At 40.4% G+C, this 22217-nt stretch overlaps 1 protein-coding gene across 2 annotated transcripts; it reads left to right on the top strand.

Moving 5' to 3' along the window:
- The first annotated feature begins 22 nt into the window (after positions 1–22).
- CLPX (caseinolytic mitochondrial matrix peptidase chaperone subunit X) lies at positions 23–21579 on the top strand. Of its 2 annotated transcripts, XM_071754196.1 has the most exons (14): positions 23–201; positions 4056–4216; positions 5915–6032; positions 10762–10916; positions 11702–11861; positions 13088–13129; positions 14193–14369; positions 15196–15360; positions 15693–15781; positions 16332–16496; positions 17500–17799; positions 18274–18366; positions 18615–18721; positions 19642–21579. In XM_071754196.1, exons 1-14 carry the CDS (start codon positions 132–134, stop codon positions 19730–19732), a joined length of 1893 nt encoding a protein of 630 aa, XP_071610297.1. In that variant the 5' UTR covers positions 23–131; the 3' UTR covers positions 19733–21579. The 2 variants fall into 2 exon arrangements, with proteins under 2 accessions (XP_071610297.1, XP_071610296.1); XM_071754195.1 differs by lacking the exon at positions 13088–13129 and having other exon boundaries at positions 30–201.
- The last annotated feature ends 638 nt before the right edge of the window (positions 21580–22217 follow it).

Below are 22217 nucleotides of genomic sequence, written 5' to 3'. Positions count from 1 at the left end.
GCGGGCGGCAGCGCGCTGCCGTCACGGAGGAGGCGGCGGCGGGCGGGGGTGTTTACGGCGCGGGTGGGCCGCGCACCGAGGCCTTGTTCGGCGGCGGGGGGAGCGGGCCGGGCCGGGCCCGCGGCCGAACCATGTCCGCCTGCCACAGCTGCGCCGCCGCCGCCCGCCTGCTGGGCTCCACGCTGCCCTCTGCGCGGAGAGGTAACCGCCCGCCTCACCTCACCTCACCCCGGCTGCTCCCCGGCGGGGCCGGGCCCGCTCTCCCCCGGGGCCTTGACGGGGCCGGAGCTCCGCGGCCTTTTCCGCCTCCCTGAGGGGGGAGATCCCGTTCCCCGCGGCTGTCAGCGCTCCGCTCGTCTCCAGCGCTGCCGGGGGAGTCAGGAGGGGGAAGAAGGGAGCGGGGCAGGGGAGCAGCCGCGCTCCGGTGCCTCTCCCGGGGGCCGGGGCCCGTCCCGCCCCAACTGCAGCGCTGCGATAAAGGCTCCGGCCCGGCCCCGGGGGCTGCTTCGGCCTTTTTGGGGTTGTTTTTTGGGTTTCGTTTTCTTCATGTTTCTATTCATCTCTTGGTCGAGGGGGCGGCCGGTCGGTGGCGTGTGGACAGGGCAGCGGTGTGCGGGGTGAAGTTCTGGAAAATTATCCCGCATCCCTTGTGATTTTTTTTGGGGAATTGCAATGAGAGAGCGGGGTTGATGGCAACCGGAGGTATTTTTCAGGTGCGGTGTTTGTTACCCTGCAGTGAGTTTAATCAGCTGACTAATTAAAAGCCTCCCTTTTTTACAACCTCAGCTGGTAACAGTTCTCAGAAAGACTTCGGCTCAGTTAGCAAAAAGTCATTTTTTTAAACTTGGTAGGAAGGCGAGGCCGTGCAAACCATTTGGTGGAACTTAGACCCTCGCTCTTCAGCTTTTTTACTCCTTTTGTCCTTTTCGTCTTGTTCCTGTGGGCAGGGAGAGCTGACATCCCGTGTGCTGCTTTTACTGAAAGGCAGACTGCCCCCAAGTTGTGCTGAAAATCCCCACTGCTGCTCCACACTCACACAAGGGGTTTGGTCAGCAGCAGCCTGGCAAGTCTGAGGTGATTTATTACCTTTAAGAGGTGTGTGAACTCCTTGCAGTTGACTTTTACCATCTTTGATGTTACCTGAAACAGTACTTCCAGCTCCACCCTCTCTAACCTCCTGTGAACCCACCCAAACAATACATTACAAAGCAAGTAACATTCTGAATTAACTTCAGGATTATCTTTTTTTTTTTTTTTTTTTTTTAAAGCTCTTTTTTTTGTCAGAACTAAGTTTTAAAATGGAGATGTAAAAGATGAGGCTAAAAGCACAGGTACAGAGTAACGAGATTATTTATGCAGCAGCTTTTTGTGAAAGTTCTTTTTGAAAATTGTTTTGGTGCATTTTTGGTGTTTTAACAGGCTGTGTCTTTTGCCAGGTGCTTTGCTGTTTTGCCATTGCTGGTTGGTACAAACTTAAGAGTATTCAAAGTTTAGTTGATCCAGTGCTGTGTGAGACAGAGAGGAGAATCCCCTTTGGCACAGCCTCCCCATCACTTCCTTGGGCAAATCATTAAAGTCAGGATTTCTTTCTTCAAGTATCAATTAAAGGTTGAGGAGGGAGCCTCCCATTATTTCTTAACCCACTAATCAGAGCACCCTGGATACCCTTAAAGTTATTGTTTCATAAAATCACCCAGCCCCTGGCTGCCAGGTGAGTGTCTGTGTGAATGCTCCACCCTTTCCAGCTGTTGGGTGTTTGAATGCCCATCAGGATCTGGATCATTCTCTGGAAGTTGCCTGGGCTTGGCCTGGAAGGCTGATTTCTCCTGGCTGGCTGCCTCTGGGCTTCTTTATGCAAGAAAATAGGTGCAGTAACTTTTAGTGTGTCATTCCTTAATTGTCCAGTGATGTTTTGTCAGAAAAGAGTCTCACCCAGACCTGATAAACACGGGGATGAGGCTTTTCATGTTTAGCCTCAAGCTGATGTAGCAGCAATGTGATTTTTTTTTTTTTTTTCTTGTTTAGCCTGTCTGCACCCTCCAGCACAGGTGCCAGGCTGAGTTTCATGTTCTTAACTGGCCAGACTGTGGAGAGCTTTTTTTGAGAGCAAATTTAACACCACCAAAGCTCTTACAGCATAGGTGTAGTGCTCCTTTCTGTGTCACCAGGGCACTCTGGGTTGAAATCAGAGATCTTCAGTCCACCTGCAGTGCTTAGAGGTAAAATTTTGGAGTTTCTGTATGAGTGCTTCATTTTTTCTCCACGGGCCAAAGCTGTGTTGCAGAAAAGTTGTGTATGACTTCAGGTTTTGCTTAGGGGAGGTGAGGTGGTTTGGGGTTTTTATTTTGAAAACTCTTGGAAAATATGATGCAAAAAAAATTTATTATGAACTCTGCTCAGTTCCCTTTAGGAGTGGTAAAATAAATCTCAGCATAGGAAGCACCAGTTGAGGAATAAGCCCCTGATTACCAGAGAACAGCTCATGCATTGTAAATGTTCCTCACAGCCTGTTCTCTATTGGCAAAGTGCACTTGGCACCCATCATCTTCAGAGTTCTCTGCAGCTTCAGTGGGAAGAACACAACTGCTTGGGAAAGTGAGCCAGTATTTTTAAAGTTTCCTGTGGTGTTTGTATAGTTTATCCTCTGTAATCTGAAGTGCTGGGTTGCAGGGGGAATTCTTGGAGGAATTTCAAAGTGGAAAGCACCTTGATCTTTGTTCCTCCCTCACATTTGCAGGCAGAAGTAAGGCTGTTACTGAGGTTTTTTTAAAGGTTACATTTGTAGACACGTTAAAAATAACTCATTCATCTTCAAGTTCAGGGATTTTAAGCAGCATGCAAGTCAGTAAAACAACTTCAAATCTTATTTGGCATTTTCTTCTTGGTTGTGACTTTGCAGAAGCCTCTGAGAGTTTTCCTGCTAAATCAAGGCTCATTGATCATGGTTTTCTTCTTTATTTTTCTGTTTTCCTGTTGCAGTATCAAGGTGATTTCCTTAAATGTCCTCTTTCAACTCTTAGTTGCCACTGTAACCTTTTTCAGACCAAATGAAGTGCACTCCTCTTGCCTTTCTTAATGCTTATTATTTATGTTTTTTTCAGAAGAGTTTTTGAGTTTTCTGTAGGTTTTATCTAACAGCAAAACCATGTGTTATCAGCAGACTTTTTTTCATTATTGCTACATAGCTTTTCTATCAGGAAGTCACAGAATCCCTAACAAAAACATAGAGCAAGTGAGAAATCTGTCACTTGAAATGAAAGATACAAGATGGGGATTCCAGGCTGTGTTCAGAGATGTTGAAATCACAAACACAACATATGTTGATTGACATCAGACCTGGTCATGAAGTGGAATCCTCCCCACTGTTGCAAAAAGGGGAAAAGGCTGTTTAGTTTCTCAATGAGCATTTTTTTTTTTTTCTTTCCATGCTGGCAATAAACTATTTCAACAAAGTTAAGATTACATAAAACTTACTTGTGCCTGGTTGAAGAGGCCCAGCACGTGCCAAGGACAATGCTACCTTTCAGTTTTCCTCAGGAAACCTTTTTTTTTTTTTTTCTTTTTTGTCAAATACCTCAAATTCCTGGCAACTGGTTTCCAGTAGAGCTCACAAATGAAAGCTAAGTCCAGATGTGCAGTCTGCTGCTTTGGTAATTTTTTGTGTACTAAGGAGGTGCTTCAGAGGTCTCTGACTTACTTCAGGGCTTGAATTCTTTCACAAGAAGTGCTGAATATTGATGGTATTTATTATCCTAAGAATCTGTTTCATAACTGGGATATTTCCTATTTCAGGACACAGTGACATTCCCAATTGTCCAATCTGGAATTTTAGGTCATTTTTGGACAATCCAGGCAGCTTTTAATGAGATGAACATTAGGGTGGTAAAGAGAATTTATTTTGGATACCTGAAATTTGGATGTTCAGAGTTGAGTTTTGTTGCTGAAACCTTTGAGTTTCATTTGATGTAATTTAATTCTGGGGTTTGGTGGCATTGGGATTAGAACTGGAAAATTTTTAGTGTCTCATTTGCTTTTTTTTTTTTTTTCTTTTTTAGGTATTACTTGTGGTCGTACACGCATCCCTGTTTTAGGAAAACTTGGGACTTTTGAAACGTGTTCCCTAAAAAGAATTCCTCTTAGAAACTTCTCAGAAACACCAGCATATTTTGCTTCTAAGGATGGTGCAAGCAAGGATAGTTCTGGAGAGGGAAGCAAGGTAATCTCCATGCATGAATTTTTTCCAATAATTTATATGAAATGTTTCTTAAATGTTTTTAGTAGGGTTTTTTCTTCCTTACTGAGAATCTTCTTGAATGTTTTTGCTAACTCTGGACATTCCTAATCCTTCAAACTGCTAAAACTAGCACTGAAATGAAAGTTAATAGTGTTGTGAAAGTGTTGGCAGACAAACCATGTAAACATCCTGTGTGGCTCTTCCCAGTTTCATAAACCTTTTTACCTGGTTTAAAGGGACACTTGAAAACTTTGTTATAAATCCACACCAGGTTTCAGGGGCTGAGGGACAAGTGGTGATCAGAATTATTCTTCTTGAAAAACCTGCTGCTCCCAAGCAGACTTTTTAAAATAAAAATGTCCTTGTTTTCAGCACTGATTTGGTAGTTGAATTAAGCAAGAGAAGCTTGTGAGGAGACCAGCTTTGTTCTTGTTAGTAAACTGTAATCTATTTTTATCCTAGCCTTTTTCTATAATTATAGTTAATAAACAGCTCCCTCAGATAAATGATTACCTGAGAATAAAACTGCTCTTTACTCAGCAAATAAGATTTTGAGAGTTCACAGGCAATAACTTTGCCTTGGTGTAGCATGTTGTGACATCAGAGGGACTGTCCAGATGCCAAAGGTATCTTCTGAAGATCCAAGTTAAATTTAAAAATAAAGAAGGAAGATAAAAGATTTTTAACAATCTCTTTCTTGAGAAGGGTTCTGAGGAGAAATGAGGAGGGGAGCAAGTTTAAAAAAAATGAGGAACATCCTTAGAAAAGGGAAGAGAGATCTTTGCAGTTTCCTAAGATACAGTAATGTGTTATTAAGTAAAAAGGCATGGAACAGATACAGGCTTAAAAAATGCCAACATTAAGCAGGATAACACAGAGAAAGACAAGTAGGGCTCAGGGAACTCTGCCTTGGAAGTAAAAAAATAAAGTATTCCCAAGCACTTTTCTGAGTTGTTTATTTTATAGGCCATATCTACCCTGCATCTACCAAGGACCTGAGGAGAGTTGTGGCTTCAGAAACTCTTAGAAACAACACAGCTGCTGTAATGACATTTTTTTAAGTAAAAAGGCATGGAACAGATACAGGTTTAAAAAATGCCAACATTAAGCAGGATAACACAGAGAAAGACAAGTAGGGCTCAGAGAACTCTGCCTTGGAAGTAAAAAATAAAGTATTTCCAAGCACTTTTCTGAGCTGCTTATTTTATAAGCCATATCTACCCTGCATCTACCAAGGACCTGAGGAGAGTTGTGGCTTCAGAAACTCTTAGAAACAACACAGCTGCTGTAATGAAATTAGTCAAACTATTAAGTATGGTTTGTTGTCTTCTCTGGGGTTAGCATAAATTAGATTGAGATAGATTATGACAACATTCTGGTCAGAGTTTAGCTTGTTACTGTTCTAGTTCCATCATAGATGTGAGATGCCTCTTCCAGGAGCATCCAAACTTGGCAGAGCTGGGAAATGCAGGTGTGTGTTCACTTGCAAAAGTTTCCATCCTGTTGCTCTGTGTTTCCAAAGGCTTTAAAGAATCCTTGGAATAATCCATCTGCCAGGTGTTATTTGGTCAGTCAGCTCCTGCAGTATTGACCTTCCTGGATTCCTTCAACACTCCTGCTGACTGCCTGATGTTAACAGCTCCATTGTTTGGGGCTAATTGTCTGGAAATCTTTTTTTAGAAGTCTGTCGGTGAGGGGAGTGGTAAAAAGGCAGGCTCTGGAAGTTCTGGGAAAGGAGGGAACCAACTGCGCTGCCCGAAGTGTGGGGATCTCTGCACACACGTGGAGACCTTTGTCTGTAAGTTGGAATTAATGCTTCCTTTTATCAGTAGCCACAGATGTCATTTCTGTTTGTCACCTCGTGTAGTTCTGAGAGGCAGGTTGTAGTCTGCCTAGAACCTCAAAGAATTCTACAGTGTAAAAAAAAAAAAAATAATAATTTTGTGCTTAGTTTGGCCTCCTTGGTGTGAGCATGGGCTGTCTCTGGGTACCTTGGTGTCACCTCCTCTGGTGGCTGGTAGAGCACAGTGTGGAATTTGGGCTGCAAATATGTGAATATGCAGTTTCAAAGGAGTTTGTAACATTTTAGGGAGTGAAAGAGGTGCTCAGGTAAGCAATGCCACTTTTAAATACTGTTGTTTCTTTCTGTCTCATGTATATATATGTATATATATATATATATATATATTTATATACACTGACATGTATTTACATTTATAATGTCTGTCCTTGGTTTACTAAATAATAAAACTTTAATCCTGAATGTACTTTAATCAAAGTGCTTATCCAGCAGAGGGATTAGTAGATGACAGATGGCTTCCTAGTGTGTTCTTCTGTGTTGGAGTCAGATCCATAATAAATTCCCAATAAGAGGCTGGAAAGTCCCAACTAGAAAATCCAGAACAGGTCAGCTGCCTGGTATCCAGCAGCAATACCTGTTTTGTTTGGTTGGCTGTTGTTGGTTCTGGTTTTTTTTGGTTTTTTTTTTTTGAGGCAGAGTCCAAATTAATGCCAGTTATGCTTTAAATTCTGTCAGAATTAAGACATTTCTCCTTATTTCAGTGCTAATGAGACCAACCTTGCAAATAGTTGCCAGAAAGCAAACACCCATTGTCAGCTGGTGGGGCTGAAGGAGAAAGTCTCAAGTCATAAGCAGTCTTGTGCACTAAGAAGCCAAAGGAAAGCTTAGCAGAAACTTGTTCAACTGTTGTAAATATCAAAGAGTAGGTGAAAATAATGAGGGGATGTGCCATTATTTGCTGCTGCTCCTATGAAATACTACTTAATAAGCATGATCAAACATCATGAGTCACAATACAATGCTAAAATAACAGTATATTGATGTTAGATAAAAGGATTGGTCCTCGTCTACTTATTATTTTCAAGAAAGAAAAAGCTTTTTTTTTTTATTTGAAATAATAGGCAACAAGTCTGTCTGCAAAACCTATCACTGATGGAACTAGAAATACAGTCCTGTGTGGAGCTCAACAGGTTGACCTCTCCCTAAATTAGGTGTGGTTGAAAAGAGTAGAAGGATTTTTTAACCTTGTTTACTTTCTTATCAGATGATTCATGAGCAAACAGAGACATTTTGAAACTCTGTCACTTCACTGCTTCATTTGTTGCTCTTCTTACAGGAGTTTGTGCTTTTATCTGGAAATGGCACTGGACTGAAACAATCACTGTGCATCCCTGGAAAGCAGAGATGTGCTGTAGCATATTGTCAGTGCAGCTGGAAATGTTACAATTTTTGGGAAACTTTCTTAGGAAGAGGACTTGCTCATATTAACATTATGGGAGAGAATGTCTCCTGTATCCCAGCCTCCTAAGGATTCATCCCAAGCTTGAACTGGGGCATCAGAGGGACCATTAAGAGCTTAGGACTGGGAACCCACTTCAGTTTTGCAGCTGGTTGGGTTTTTCAGGAGGTTGCAAGTGAAAATAGGAGGAAGTCTGCTTGTGAATAACTGAATTTTTCTGCTGTTCCCATCCTTGCACCTTCTACTCTGAGGCTTTGCAGGCTTTAGATCAAGTCTCTTACTCCTTCAAACTAAGCACAGTGAGAGCAGGCAAAGGAGTAGAGCAAGCTTTTTTTTCTTCATCTTGAGAACAGCAGTTGTCAGTTTTCTGTGAATTGGTAACTTTAAAAAAAAAAAATTAAACCAAAGATAGCAATAGCTCATAATTCCTCAAGTTCCTGGGAGTTGTGGTCATGTTTCATCTGGGCCTGTGACCAGGTTAGGTCAGTTAATTTGAGCACACTGCTTCCCAGCCAAACTGTAGAGTGCAAAGGGGCTGGAAAACTGGATTTTAATCCTAATTACTTTAAAATGGTTTTACAAAAGAAAAAGTAGTAAGAAGAAAACAATCTGCTCTGCCCAGCATGGATAGTTTGCAGGTCTACCAGAAATACCTAAAGTGGAAGGGAAATATGTAATTATAATTTGTTTCTGATTTTAAATATTGGCTTTTTCAGTCCTTTGGAGAGAATTAGGGAAGCAAAGTGCTGAATAAATTAGGGAACTAATTGAGTGGCAGTGTGACAGGCTGGTTGTCCAGTTGGAGTTGGTGTTAACTGGGCTTCATGTTCTGTCTGCAGTGGCTTTCCTGTAATTAACAGCCAGGGAAGAACATGACTCAAAGCAGAAGGAATTTTGCTCTGACACACTTTCTCAACAGTTCCTGTACTATTATGGGTTGTGAGAGAGTTTGTGATCAGTGAAACAAGATGTGAGCCTCAGATGTAGAGTGAAATCCAATAGCTGTAAAGCTGATTGACATAAGAAGCCTTATCCAGGCTCTGCTTTTACTGTCTGCACCTGATGCCAGTTCCTGTGGGTACTGTACAATCCCAGCCTTTCTCTTTGGCAAGGTCAGCTCCTAGGGACTGGAAAAAACCCTGTGGTAATGTTGCCTGAATCAAACCCAACACTTGGATTTTACAACACTGGAAATGTTTCCAGGCATCTTCATGACAGTGAGGTAGTAGGAGATGAAGGCTCTTTGGACTTCTTTGTGTTTGCTAGAAGAAAACCATGCCAGTGTCTAAGAAGCTGCTTGTAATTTTGAAATGCTCATTTTTAGGGAGACAGCAATGCTTCAACTTGGTTTCCTTGCATCTCAAAGCAAACCTCAATTTGTTTTGTTTTTTTTTTTCCTCTTAAAACTCCTTTTGATACTTTTTTTTTTCCAGATTGCTGGGTAAGTGAGAGAACCTGGCCAGTTTCACAGCTGTGTTTGGATAACCAAATCTCCTCCCCAGGGCACCCCACCCATCCAAGTCTCTCTGTAACCACCAACCCTATTGATCCTCCTGAAAATTACAAGTTTCTACAAGCCTTGTAGAGTAATTGATTAAGCTTGAAGTAACTGATTAAAAAAATGATAACATTGGACTCTGCACAATATTTTTTTTTCAGCAAATGATGTTTTAAAGGTGCACGATAGCAGTCTTAAAGTCTGCACTTTATTTTCTATTTATTTTGCTGTTCCTATGGATCTCTAAAGGGGGCAAATATTCTCCTGGCTATTCCATCCTCCTGAAGCTGACTGAGCATTGCATGAGGAAGGACAACAACCTCACTGTAGTTGTTAAGAACATCAGAAGTGTTTTGAGTGAGCAGTGGGAGAAAGTTTGGGGTTTTTTTCCCTACAATATTATTGCTAAATAATAATTCTGTAAGAGGGGTGGTGGGTGCATCCAAGTTGGTTCTCATTGCATTCTCACTGGGCAGATAACAGACATTTGGAGGGTTGCCAGGAGAACTTTCCACCTTTCACACAAATTTTCTTTGGAGCAGAGTTAATAAAGCTGTGATGGTCATAGTATTATGTGCTACATTCTTAAAGGAATCTGCTGGGCTTGCTTACCAGGCATAAGGAGTGTTTAATATAAAAAAAAACCAAAATAAACCCCTCCTCTTTTGCTGATGCCACCTCTATGGGAGGCAACAAGTTATAAATAAGCAGCTTGTTGATTGCCAGAGGCTGTGATTAAAATCAGCTGGTGCTACAGTGTTCAAGCCATTTTCTAAAAACCTCTTATGATTTCAGAAGTTTTGACTTTCAAGGTTTCCATGCAGTTGCTTTGCTGTATTTTCTTGGCTTTTAACTTAATACATTTACTACTATTTTTAAATCAGACAAGATACATATATATAGATATATATATTTAATTACAGATGTTTTCTCTACTGCCTGGTTTTGATTATTTCAACTTTGCTTTCCTAAGGGAAAAATAATACCAATAATAAAATAATAACCAAAATAACAACCAATCTCTGCAGATAACCTGATTTTTTTGAGACCCAGCTCCCAAAGTCACCTGCTGGGGGGATTTGACTTTTGGAATGCAAACCAAATTTGTTCTGCTCTTGACAGTGCAAACAAATAAACAAAAGATCTTGCAAAACATCCAAGCCCTGATCATCTCTTGCATAGCACAACTGTCTCCTGGTGACATGAGCCCTTGGTGTGACCCACACTGCTCTGTGTCCTGGGCTTGGGTGACTCAGCTCTGCTCCATGAAGTTCCACAGCCTGTGGGACACAGATCTGGACCTGCCAGGGCTGACCCTTCCTGAACCTTCTCCATGCTCTCTTGGAGCCTGTAGATTACTTCCCCACCCCTTTCCCTTGACACAGGTTTGGGGGTTTTTTGCCTGCTTGAGAGTTTGGAACAATTCCAGGAAGCCCTCATTAATTTTGCATCTCTCTGAGGTGCAAAGTTTCCTCTTCCAAGCAGAGGGCTACTGAATAAGTAGAAAATAGTTCTTTCTACTTTTTAATGCATTGTTTGGTTACTGCCCTGCATGGTGACTTTTGGGCAGATTCTATTCCCTGTGTGGCAAATTTTGTAGTATAATAATTGGTTTTAAAGCTCCTAAGAGGGGAACAGTTGGGTAAACACAGAGGTGTCTCTGGAGTCCTCCAAGTGTCCCATGTGTCACGGACTCAGGCAGGTGAATGGGTGCTGTCTAAATAATTCCTCTTACTGGTTTGTTTTTTTTTTTTTTAATTTCTTTGCAGCTTCCACCCGTTTTGTGAAGTGTGAAAAGTGTCACCATTTTTTTGTTGTACTATCAGAGGCAGACACAAAAAAGAGCATCATTAAGGAGCCTGAGTCAGCAGCAGAAGCTGTGAAGTTGGCATTCCAGCAGAAGCCACCACCTCCACCGAAAAAGGTCGGGTTCTTCAGGCCACCCTGGAGTTTCCTTTTCTTACAGAATGGCTGAATTTTTTTACTTCTTAATCTCCATCAGATGTGGAAGAGTCCACTCTGACAGAGCACCCAACAGTAAGTTGCTCCCTCAACCTTTGAGGGAGCTGTGAGCCAGCAGAGCACCAAGAAAGGAAAATTTATTTATTCCAATAAAAGGAATTGGGCTTGTTTTCCTCTGCCTTTGTCTTGTGACTGAAGAGCAGTGCCTTTAACCTCAACTGTCACCACCTGTGGCATCTTTTATTTCCTTGTGTGGCCTGGTACTCTGCACCCTTATGCTAGCAGCTTCCTTCTGTAGCTGCAGAACCTTTTCTTTGGGCTGTTTCTGGCACTGGTCAGGAGCTGTGGCTGATGCTTGTGGCTGTGACCCATCCCAAGTCATTTAGTTTCCCTCTCCTCATTAGTGAGAGAGCTAATTGTGGTTCTTAGTTCCTAGTGGACTGTAAAGAACACTGAAGCTGCACCTGACCCCTGGATAGGTCTCCTTAAAAAATTAAGCATTCTTGAAGCCTCTGTTTCTCTTAAACATTTGGGTGAAAATGACCATGAACTGCCAGACACATGATTGTATAGGTGCCAGGTTTTTAAGTATTTTTACACATTCTTATCAACAGGATTCTATTTGTGTATTTTTCAGTTATGTAGTGGCTTGTGTTTTACCCCAGAATCCACTTGGAGCACAATATTTATTTCTTTTTTGGCTGCAAGGTGTTCTAGAAGTGTCACTAAAATTGAGTTATTTTTCAGATTTATAACTACCTCGACAAATACGTTGTTGGTCAGTGTTTTGCCAAGAAGGTGCTTTCAGTTGCTGTGTACAATCATTACAAGAGAATCTACAATAATATCCCAGCTAACATGAGACAGCAAGCAGAAGCTGAAAAGCAGACTTCCTTAACACCCAGAGGTTTGTGTGATCTTGCTATTTTTCCAGTCAAATAAAACTTAACCATTTCAGGGCTCTACCTTAAGAAACCTGAGAGGGGTTTTACCTGGACACTTGTTCTGTAATTGAAATGATAGGATTTTGCAATTGAAATGAAATGATAATTCTAAAAGAATCCCTGTTAAATGGGATTTTCACTGTATGTAAACCTCTGTGGTTTATTTCCAAGTGATCCAGAAGGTTTCTGATGCCATGGGGATGGCCTTGTTGTGAGGTTAGAATTTTTTGCTGACGTAGTTTATCAGGTATTTCCCTTTAGCTTTATAAAGTGAGCCTCCTAAACTTGTCCTGCTCATCTCATTTACTGCTTAGCAGTAAATCTCCTGCTTAATCTGCAGACAATACAGATCATAAAGGCAACATTTGGCATGGTGAATTTGAATAAAAAGCTTTCTAGTCTTGCTGCTGTTGGCAGCATCTGTTGGTCACCACAGTATTGTTCCATATCTAGCAGGTGTAGATGGGGTTACTCTTGGCAGTACTTTTGCTACTAAGTGTGTAGCAATGTTGATCTAATTTATTTTTAGAAGTAGGATTAAGTTACTGCCTCTGATTCAACATGTAGCTTGATTTTTTTTTTGTTTGTTTGTTTGGTTTGGTTTTAAGGTGTTTTGTCCTGTCTTGCAATAAATAGCCTGCTAAGCAAACAGGATCTGCTGTGTTTTTTTAATTTATATAGAGAAGTATTTTAACTGAGGGAGAAACAGTTGAACTTTTCTGGTAATGACAGGAGAAGAGCTGTGCAGCTGGCACAGAGAAATTCCTGACCCTCCACAGGAAGATTGATTGTTGTGTACCCAGGGGGACAGCAGGGAATGTTTATAACCCACAGTACTTTGAAGTGTGTGAAATCCTACAATGTACCACTCAGATGCAAATGTGAGAGTTTAAGGAAGGTTTTTTTTAAAAAAAAGGAACACTACAGCATCCCCCCCTTTCTATAAGTGGCTTTAAAATGGAAATCTGAGCAGACTGTTACTGGTTTAAGTGGGAGAAAGCTTTGTTTTCATTTAGAAAATGTGCAAGTTGGGTTCTGGGTTAATTTTGACAGCAATTCACATGGAAACTTCTTGTTAGAAATACAGTAACACACAGTGATGAGTTGTATTCAGAAGAGGGCAAGAGGTGGAGGATTGATAAGCTTTTATAAACTTATTTTTTATTACTGTTTTCATCCTCTCTCTTAGAATTAGAAATCAGAAGACGGGAGGATGAGTACAGATTTACAAGTAAGTGAACTCTCTCCTCATGTCCTCCTCTGCAATATCTACTCTTTTGGTGTTAACCTAGAATAGTAGCCTTTAGTGGCTGCTAGTTTGAAATGCTGAGTAAAATCCTCTTTGCTTTTCTTTTGTAAGTGAATTTAATTGATGGCATTGAGCATATTTTTAGCAGAGGTGACCAGGATCTGACTCCCTCTAGTTCTAGGTGTAAAGTGAGTAAAACTTAAAGCTGCCTTTTATCAAGCTGGTTAAAGAATCTTGAGTTGTCCTCAACAGAACAAGTGGAAATGGAGATTAATTTTTAAATTAGAAGTGAGGTCTGATTATGTTAATAATGCCCCACAAGATATGATAAGGGAAGTTAGGCAACTTTTTTTTACAGGGTATTTGTACTCTGAAAAGTCACCATCACCTTGAACCTGAGAATGCTTTTTTTTTTTTAAATTTGAATGAGGTCAGATCACCTGAACTCTCAGTGGCTACTGAACTTCCTTAGTCTGGTGTAGATCAATTTGTAATCCCAAAACAGTTTTCTTAGTCTTCAGGATTCCATCCTGCAAACCAACTAAGACTCTAGTGCTCTGAAAAAAGAAAATCCAGCTCCATCTATATCAAAGATCTTTTATCTTATATATCAAGGATTTAAAAAAATCTTTAACAAAGACAAAACTTGTAACAACTGATGTAAGATGAGTTTTGAAGTCTTGAGAGTGGACCTGTGCATTGCTTTGGTAATTGTTCCAGTATACCACTTCTTGTACTTTTTCCACCATAGAGATCAACTGTTTGCATCTCTCTCTTCTCATGTGTTAAAAATAAAAAGTTACAGTTGAACCAAGGACTGAAAATGTTTGTTTTTAATGTAAAGGAATATTTTTAGATAAACAGGATTGGGCCTCGTGTTCTTGTCATAGTTGTGCCCTATTTCTGTTGCAGTCCTGTCTGGAACCTCCTGTCCAGAATGAATTATAGTTTTGTGGAACAAAACAGCAGAATCAGGGTTTTCTTGTGTATTTAAGATAATGGCAGACCTTGTCAGTGCTCACAGTCCTCTTATTGTTCTCTCCAGAACTGCTGCAGATTGCTGGAATCAGTCCACATGGTAATGCTTTAGGAGCATCAATGCAGCAACAAATGAACCAGCAGATACCTCAGGAAAAACGTGGAGGAGAAGTACTAGATTCACCCAATGATGACATAAAACTTGAAAAAAGTAACATTTTGCTGCTTGGACCAACTGGATCAGGTACACAGCTGAATATTTTTAGAGGTGTTAGATTTTTCTTAGAACTGGTTGTTAGTGAGTGGTTTTCCTCTCTTGTGGTTGTGCCAGTTTGGTGGATAAAAAGCTAAATTGGGAATTCCAAACTTGGGATTGTTGTGCTTTTGTGCCATGGTAACAAGCTGAGCTAAATGTTCTTGGAAAGGAAAGAGGTCTGGTCATGTGGTTTTCTTTTCTTTTTCTTTTTTTTTTTTTTTTAATGCCTCTGTTTACTAAGCTAAAATAAAACACATTTCCAGTTTCCCTGCTTTGAACAGCAATGCTGCAGGTAAAGTGATGTTTCACCTCTGGGACAGACCAGTTGCACAGGGATTAAAATAAATTATATTTGTATGTACATAAGAAGTGGCAGTGTTTGTGTTTAATTGGCAAACATTTTACAGACTATTTGGAGGAACATGAAGATAATATTTTGATTTTGTTTCTTCCCAGCTTCAAAGCAGGAGCAGTTGGACTTTGCACTGCACCCTGAGTGTCTGCAAAGGACTGCTGATTTATTTAATCTTTAATCTCTGCAAGTACATGGATTTTGTTTTTATTCTGACATTTTATTTGTGATACTGTGTAGAGTTCAGGCTGCCTCAAGTGCATCCTTTTAGTTTAATTCAGAAAGTTTGACAGTGTGAAAAATACTGCTTATAAAATCTGGATTCCCTTGGAAAACTTTCATGTGGGATTCTATGATCATTCAAAATGTGCAGCAATGGTAGTAATGGTCCTGTGGTAAATATTTGGGGGGTTGTGCTTTAAAGAAATGTATGGAAGTTAACACAGTTTCTTCTTTTACCAGGTAAAACCTTGCTGGCTCAGACTCTAGCTAAATGCCTAGATGTACCTTTTGCTATCTGTGATTGCACCACCTTGACTCAAGCTGGTTATGTTGGTGAAGACATTGAATCTGTCATTGCAAAACTCCTGCAAGATGCCAACTACAATGTAGAAAAAGCTCAGCAAGGTAAATTCTACAATCTGTTCCCTGAGGTTTATTCAGAGGCTTTGCTATTATCACCTCAGTGCCCTGACCCTTTGAGACATCTCTGTGATGTGGTTTGCTGTTCCATGTAGCTGAATTTTAACACTTTAAATCAGAAATAAGGAGAGTTCTAAACATACTTTGTAGCTATTGTTCTAGTCCATAGTTTTGCTTATATTCTGTTGCTACATTTAGGCAATTTATAACAGGGAAGAGGAACAGAGTGCTGGGATCTTAAATGATGTTGTTCTCTGTAACTTCCTGCTTCTCTTAAAAAGTAGAGTCTCCTTTATACCCTTTTTCTGTAACTGCAGGAATTGTTTTTCTGGATGAAGTGGATAAGATTGGCAGTGTTCCTGGCATTCATCAGTTAAGGGATGTTGGAGGAGAAGGTGTCCAACAAGTAAGGACTTTTGTGGAGTGATTTTTATGTAGTGAGTGAGTGAGATCAAGTCTACATGTACCCCATCATATGTCAGATAACACATAGAGCCACAGTTGCTCAGTTCCTCAGTTATTATTCTCTGAAACCCTTATCTTTCCTCTATGCTTTTTTCATTCTCAAATTAAAATAATCTCAAAAAGCAGTTTTAGGACTTGCAGAAGTTTATAGACATGAGTTGAAAAATGTCTTTGCAGCACTCAGGTAGTGAATTGCATCGTGTAGGCAAGAATAGATAACATTTTGCATTTTAACAGCTCTTAAATCAAGTCATTCCTGAGTGCAGCTCATCATGTGCATGGGAGACACCATCCCAAAAAAAGGCTTTGTCCTTGAATGGAATTGGTTTTCTCATGTGGAAAATGGATTTCTTCAGACACTGTTACTATAAAGACATAAGGGATTAGAAAAATATAAATAAATAGAGTGGTGAAAGTAAGCAGAGTATGATTTGCCTTCTTACACAATGCTACACAGTGGAATTTTATATTATTTCTTCTTTCCTTCATAGGGCTTGTTAAAGTTGCTAGAAGGCACAATAGTAAATGTTCCAGAAAAGAATTCCCGTAAACTACGTGGAGAAACGGTGCAGGTTGACACAACAAACATCCTCTTTGTAGCTTCTGGTGCTTTTAATGGTCTTGACAGAATTATCAGCAGGAGGAAAAATGAAAAAGTGAGTGCATCAGGCTGTGTTTGAACTCAAAAATTGTAATCCTTGTTGGCAGTGCTGACTCCTAAAGGTCTTGCTGTATTTGTAAAAGTATGAAACTTGGTGTAGAGCAGCAGTTTTCCATCAGTTATCTGGGAACCTGAGGTCAAACCTAAGAAAGGCAGCAGGGAACAAGCCTTTTGTTGGATGGATTAAGTATTTTGCAGTGGTCTCTGCTTCCAGAGAGACACTTTTAGCATATACAAATAGGAGGAAACCTGTTGGTAACTTGCTACCAAGTGGATGTTATTTTACATTATTGCAACTTCCCTGTGTTTCTTGAAAACAAATTCTCTGAAGCAGTTCTGGCAATTATAGTAGGATTTCTTTAAGTTGCAGTGTACTGAGTATGAAACTGAGAAAAGATTTTTTTTCTATGGACATCCAAAAGTTTACTGTTGATACTCAGTTTGTGCAGCTGATGCTAAAAGCTGTCTCACATCCTGAAGTACCTAGCCATGAGTTCACTGCTTCATGGTTTAGTGGCTGGGCACAGAATTCTTCTGCCTGCAACTTTCTGACAAAATGTTCACCGTGTTTCTGACAGGAGAGACTGAAATTCACATTACTTTTTTTTATAATTGATGTTGCTTTTCATGTAAGGATTTTTGCATGCATTTACTTCACTGCTGAAGAGCCCTTTTTAGTGGCACAGCTACCTGTAGATGTATCAGAATGTGGCACTAACCTTTTTTATTGTAAGAATTTCTAAAGCTTGCTCTTATTCAGCCTTGTGTTGATGCCTTACTGAAGGAATTAAATGTTGCAAGAAATTGATGGTGTGCAAGGTTCCCATTCTCCTAGAAGTCATTTCCTGAATTAATGTCACATCATAGTCACTCCTGATTAATTTTTTTTAGTGGAATGTGATGTAATTACCTAAAGAAAACCTGACTATTATAGTTCTGCAAGCATAACATGTCTGGTTTGTTGTTTTTTTTTTTTCTTTTTTTTTTTTTTTTTGCAGTATCTAGGATTTGGGACACCATCTAACATGGGGAAAGGCAGAAGGGCTGCAGCAGCAGCTGATCTTGCAAACATCAGTGGAGAGTCAGATCCCCACGAAGATATTGAAGAAAAAGATCGTTTGCTGCGTCACGTGGAAGCCAGAGACCTGATAGAGTTTGGGATGATCCCTGAGTTTGTGGGACGTTTGCCTGTTGTGGTTCCTCTGCACAGCTTAGATGAGAAAACCCTTGTAAGGATTCTGACTGAGCCACGGAATGCTGTGGTTCCTCAGTACCAGGCACTGTTCAGCATGGATAAGGTTGGAATTTTTCTTTGTCGACTCTTCACTGTTCTTGTTTCTAAATGGTTGTGAAAATGGTCTAAAATATCAAGGGGGAGAATTTCTTCCCTCCCAACGTGCACAGCTCCTCACTGAAAAAAAGCTGATTTAGGAAAATCTGGTTGAGGTTGGATATTTGCCCTTGGAGGGAAGGAGTTGAGCTGCTCTTGGTGTTGATGTTCAAATGGACATCCAGGACATTGTGTAAGAGGCATCTAAAGCCACTTGGTGTACTGTAGAGGTACTTGACTGGTTGTAGGTAAAGGGACATAGTGTAACATTAGTCACAAACAATTACAGCTGAAGCTTTATGTAGGTAGTTTAAATATTCAATGTTCTGCTCTGTAAAAAGTGAGTTACTCCTGTTATTTTCAGCCATACACTGTCAGAATCAACAGACTGTTAAGTTGTAAATGAAATAATTCACTGAACTTACCCTTTTTCTCTATGTAGTGTGAATTAAATGTGACTGAGGATGCTTTGAAGGCTATAGCCAGACTGGCCCTGGATAGAAAAACTGGTGCCAGAGGTCTTCGATCCATAATGGTGAGTAAATCAAGTCTCTTCTTGAGAAAATGAAGCTTTGTGTGGATGGACCTGATTGGGGCAATTTCAGTCAAAATCTCACTTAGTTCTGGGGCTTAAAGGGCTACAATAAGTCTCTTTCTAAAACTGGGGATTCAGATTTCTTCCAAGAAAACCCTCTAGCTCTGAAAATAACCTGCAAGCCATTGTGTCCTAAAGCAGAGGACATACAGACATGGGGTTTTTTTTTCCCCTCTGTTTTCTTGCAGGAGAAGCTGTTGCTGGAGCCCATGTTTGAAGTGCCCAATTCTGACATTGTGTGCGTGGAAGTTGACAAAGATGTTGTAGAAGGCAAAAAAGAGCCAGGATACATTAGGTAAAACCATAGGAGAAGTAGCAGAACAGTTGAGTAATGGAGCTGGACAGGAATTCTTATGTTTGCTGTAGGAACAAATGTGTCTACACAAAACCATGCACACAGCCTAAAAAAGATCCAGTTTTCTGTACACTATACACAGCTGAACTAGAGCTTATTCTGTCTAGAGTTGTTGGGTTTGTATTGTTTAGTTTTTAAATAGAAATTTTAAAATAAACTTATATATGAAGTTACTTTAAGCTTTTTCTGTGTGTGTGTATACCTATAGAAATAGAAGTAAATTATATGAACACCATAGGTTAAAAGGAAAAAAACTGAAGTTTAATTGTGGCTACTGAAGTTTCTGGAACAGAACTTTTTTCTTCTTCTAATTTCTACCACTCAGAGGTGTTTTGGGTTTTGTGTTTGTTTTTAAGCACAGTTTTCTTATTGCTTTTGTAGCAGTGGAGTGCCAAAAAGGCACATTTATTGATTTGCTGAACTTTAAAAACAATCATTTAGTGTTCTGAAGATTAAATTACAGCAATGATCTGGTGGAACACTGGACAAATCTAGATTTTAAAAGAAAATTAAGAGAAAATCATAGTGAACAAAGAATGGAGTTGAGTTGGAGGGGGGGAATGGTCAGGTTAAAACCAGAGGATTGAGATTTAGGAACTCTGGCTTGGTTTCTACCTCTGACAACTTTTTGGAGTGACTTCCTCCACTGAGGTATGTGCTTTGTATTTGTCTGTGTCTGTGCTGAAGCTTGGCTCGGGCACCCCAAGTGTCTCAGAAGGTGGTTTAGCAGATGGGTGCTTGTCAGAGTGCTGGGTTTTTTAGGGTGTTTTGCAGGTGGCATGTTTACCAGAAGCTCTGGAAACTGTCTCCATTCTTTTCCTCAATTTCTAAAGCATCTGACCAGTTCATTTTACTTATAGGGCTCCCACTAAAGATTCATCTGAAGAAGAATATGACTCTGGAGTTGAGGAGGAAGGCTGGCCTCGACAAGCAGATGCTGCACACCATTAAATACTGTCAGAATGCTCTCCTGCATAAAGCACACGTGGTTATTTCCAAGCCTCTGGCTTCAGTCTGCTACTTAAAGGCATTGGAACTATCTTGGATAGGCTTTGTGATGAGGAACTTTATTAGATAAATCAGATCGTGTATTTTCTGGCAACATCACCTTGATTTTTTTTGGTGGACGTGGTGTGGACTTGGCTGGCATAATGTTCAGATATGAATTGTATATTAAACTTCTTCAATTAAAAATGTATAGCAAATGCAGCAGCACCTGGGTTTGCTCTTTCTAGAAAATAAATCAGCAAGGCAGGTGCTGCCAATAGTTAGATATTACAATAATGTTACTCTACAAATGGGAAATCAAGATGAATAATTAACAGAGGGTGAATAAACCATCAGCTCCTCATACAACTCACAGGGGGTTGCATTCAGGTCAGTGTTAGAGTTCTGCTGGTGGTTGGATCCTGATGGGTGCTGGAGTGTGACCTGGTACAATCTGGGGGGGGGAGGAGGGTGGAAAATCCCTTGCAACAGTTTTTTTGGGGAAACCTGGGACACCACTGCTGGGAGATTTGGCTAAAATGTGACACTAATTTGTTACAGTTATTTGAATGCAGTATCAGATAATACCCTTTCCTTCACCTCTTCTTTAGGAGTAAATTTTGGTCACCTGGAACCCCATGAATGAAGGTGAAGTCAGTAATTTGCTCATTTTTCCTGAAGGGGTGAGCAGGATGTCTAGGAAGTGGTAAGCCATCTGAATTTGGACAAAAAAAAATCGACTTCCATTTTTATTTTGCTTTTTATTTTTATTATTCTAATCTAATACATTTTGTTGGACTTATTGGAACTCTCATGCATCAATTTTTTGGTGCCAGGCATTTGCCCAGCCTGTCTTACAGTGGCAAGAGCTGAAAAAAGTGAAATATTTTTGCTGTAAGCAGTGGTGATGGTTCACACAGTGCTGGTTGTAAGTTACACACTCAGGTGTTGGTGTTGCATCTCCTGGGTTTGTTGTTGGCTTTTGATGCCAGACTAAAAATCATCTTCCCTCTTCTGTTCCACCCCCAAATTAATTTGATCCTTTAGGAAACTCTTTGTGAAGGCAAAAAGAAACACAAAAGGACCTGTGTATCTCTTTGTGTCAGGAATTAAAATTGTTGCTCACAACTTTTTGTTTTGTCCTCAGTGATACAGTGACTGTAAGTTTCATTTTTTTCCCTCAGACTTTGGATTTGTGCTCTTTACATAAAACTCCCCTCCTTCTTTTCAGTCCAGTGGATGCTGCAGGAGAGGAAGGAGCCTGCAAATGTGTCACCCCTATTTTTGGTTGTTAATTTTTTTTGTCATGTAAATTGGATGTTAATTCTTCTGTTCTTACCTAGTGTGACATGCAGCTGTAGCCCTGTGCAACAGAAAACTTCCTGTAGAAATTCAGATATATTTTTTTTTCACCTTAAATGACCCACAAAATGGTTCACAAAAAGCTGCTTCTGGAGTTGAGGATATTCCCAGGAGCAGCTCAGTCCCCTCAGGATGGGAACCTGTGGTGAACTATCTGTAAACCCCATCCTCGCTTTCCTTTTTGTAGAGTGAAAAAAAAAAAAGAACACAAAATAACTGCTTTTAATTCTGAATCCTTTAGTTCAAATCCTTTTTTTTAAACGGATTGAAAAAAAAAAAAAAAAAGTAACCAAAACCGTTTTGGGTGAAACTGTTCAACAACTTAGTTTTGAAAGTTGTTTGGAATTACATTGTAACCAAGAACTGTTTTTAAGGAAACAAAAAATGCTGTGTAACTACTGTTTGTACTTCACCTCTGGCGTTTGAATAAAACCAAGCGAAATATTCAAGCAGCAGAGCCTTGTCATCCCTCAGCTCAGCCCCAAGGAAATGTAAATTTTATGGGTATGTGGAGCTTTTTCAGATTTTTTTTGGTTGGTTGGTTGGTTTTTGAAGCAGATCTGTATGAATAGGGTCTGGGAAGGCTGAGAGGTGGGCAGGCCCTCTCCTCTGCCTGCCCTTCTCCTTTTTCTCTCCTTTCTGCCCTCCTTTTTCCCTCCCCTCTTTTTATTTTTTCCTCCCCTCTTTTTATTTTCCCCTCCCCCCTTTTTATTTTCCCCTCCCCCCTTTTTATTTTCCCCTCCCCCCTTTTTTTCCCCTCTCCTCTTTTTATTTTTTCCTCCCCTCTTTTTATTTTTCCCTCCCCTCTTTTTTTTTCCCCTCCCCTCTTTTTTTTCCCCTCCCCTCTTTTTTTTCCCCTCCCCTCTTTTTTTTCCCCTCCCCTCTTTTTTTTCCCCTCCCCTCTTTTTTTTCCCCTCCCCTCTTTTTTTTCCCCTCCCCTCTTTTTACTTTTCCCTCCCCTTTTTACTTTTCCCTCCCCTCTTTTTACTTTCCCCTCCCCTCTTTTTACTTTCCCCTCCCCTCTTTTTACTTTCCCCTCCCCTCTTTTTACTTTCCCCTCCCCTCTTTTTACTTTCCCCTCCCCTCT

The sequence above is a fragment of the Heliangelus exortis genome, chromosome 11, assembly GCF_036169615.1.
Source record: "Heliangelus exortis chromosome 11, bHelExo1.hap1, whole genome shotgun sequence".
NCBI classification, from domain to species: domain Eukaryota; kingdom Metazoa; phylum Chordata; class Aves; order Apodiformes; family Trochilidae; genus Heliangelus; species Heliangelus exortis.
Note: the sequence above shows the minus strand (reverse complement) of the source record. Positions and strands in the feature narration are given on the sequence as shown.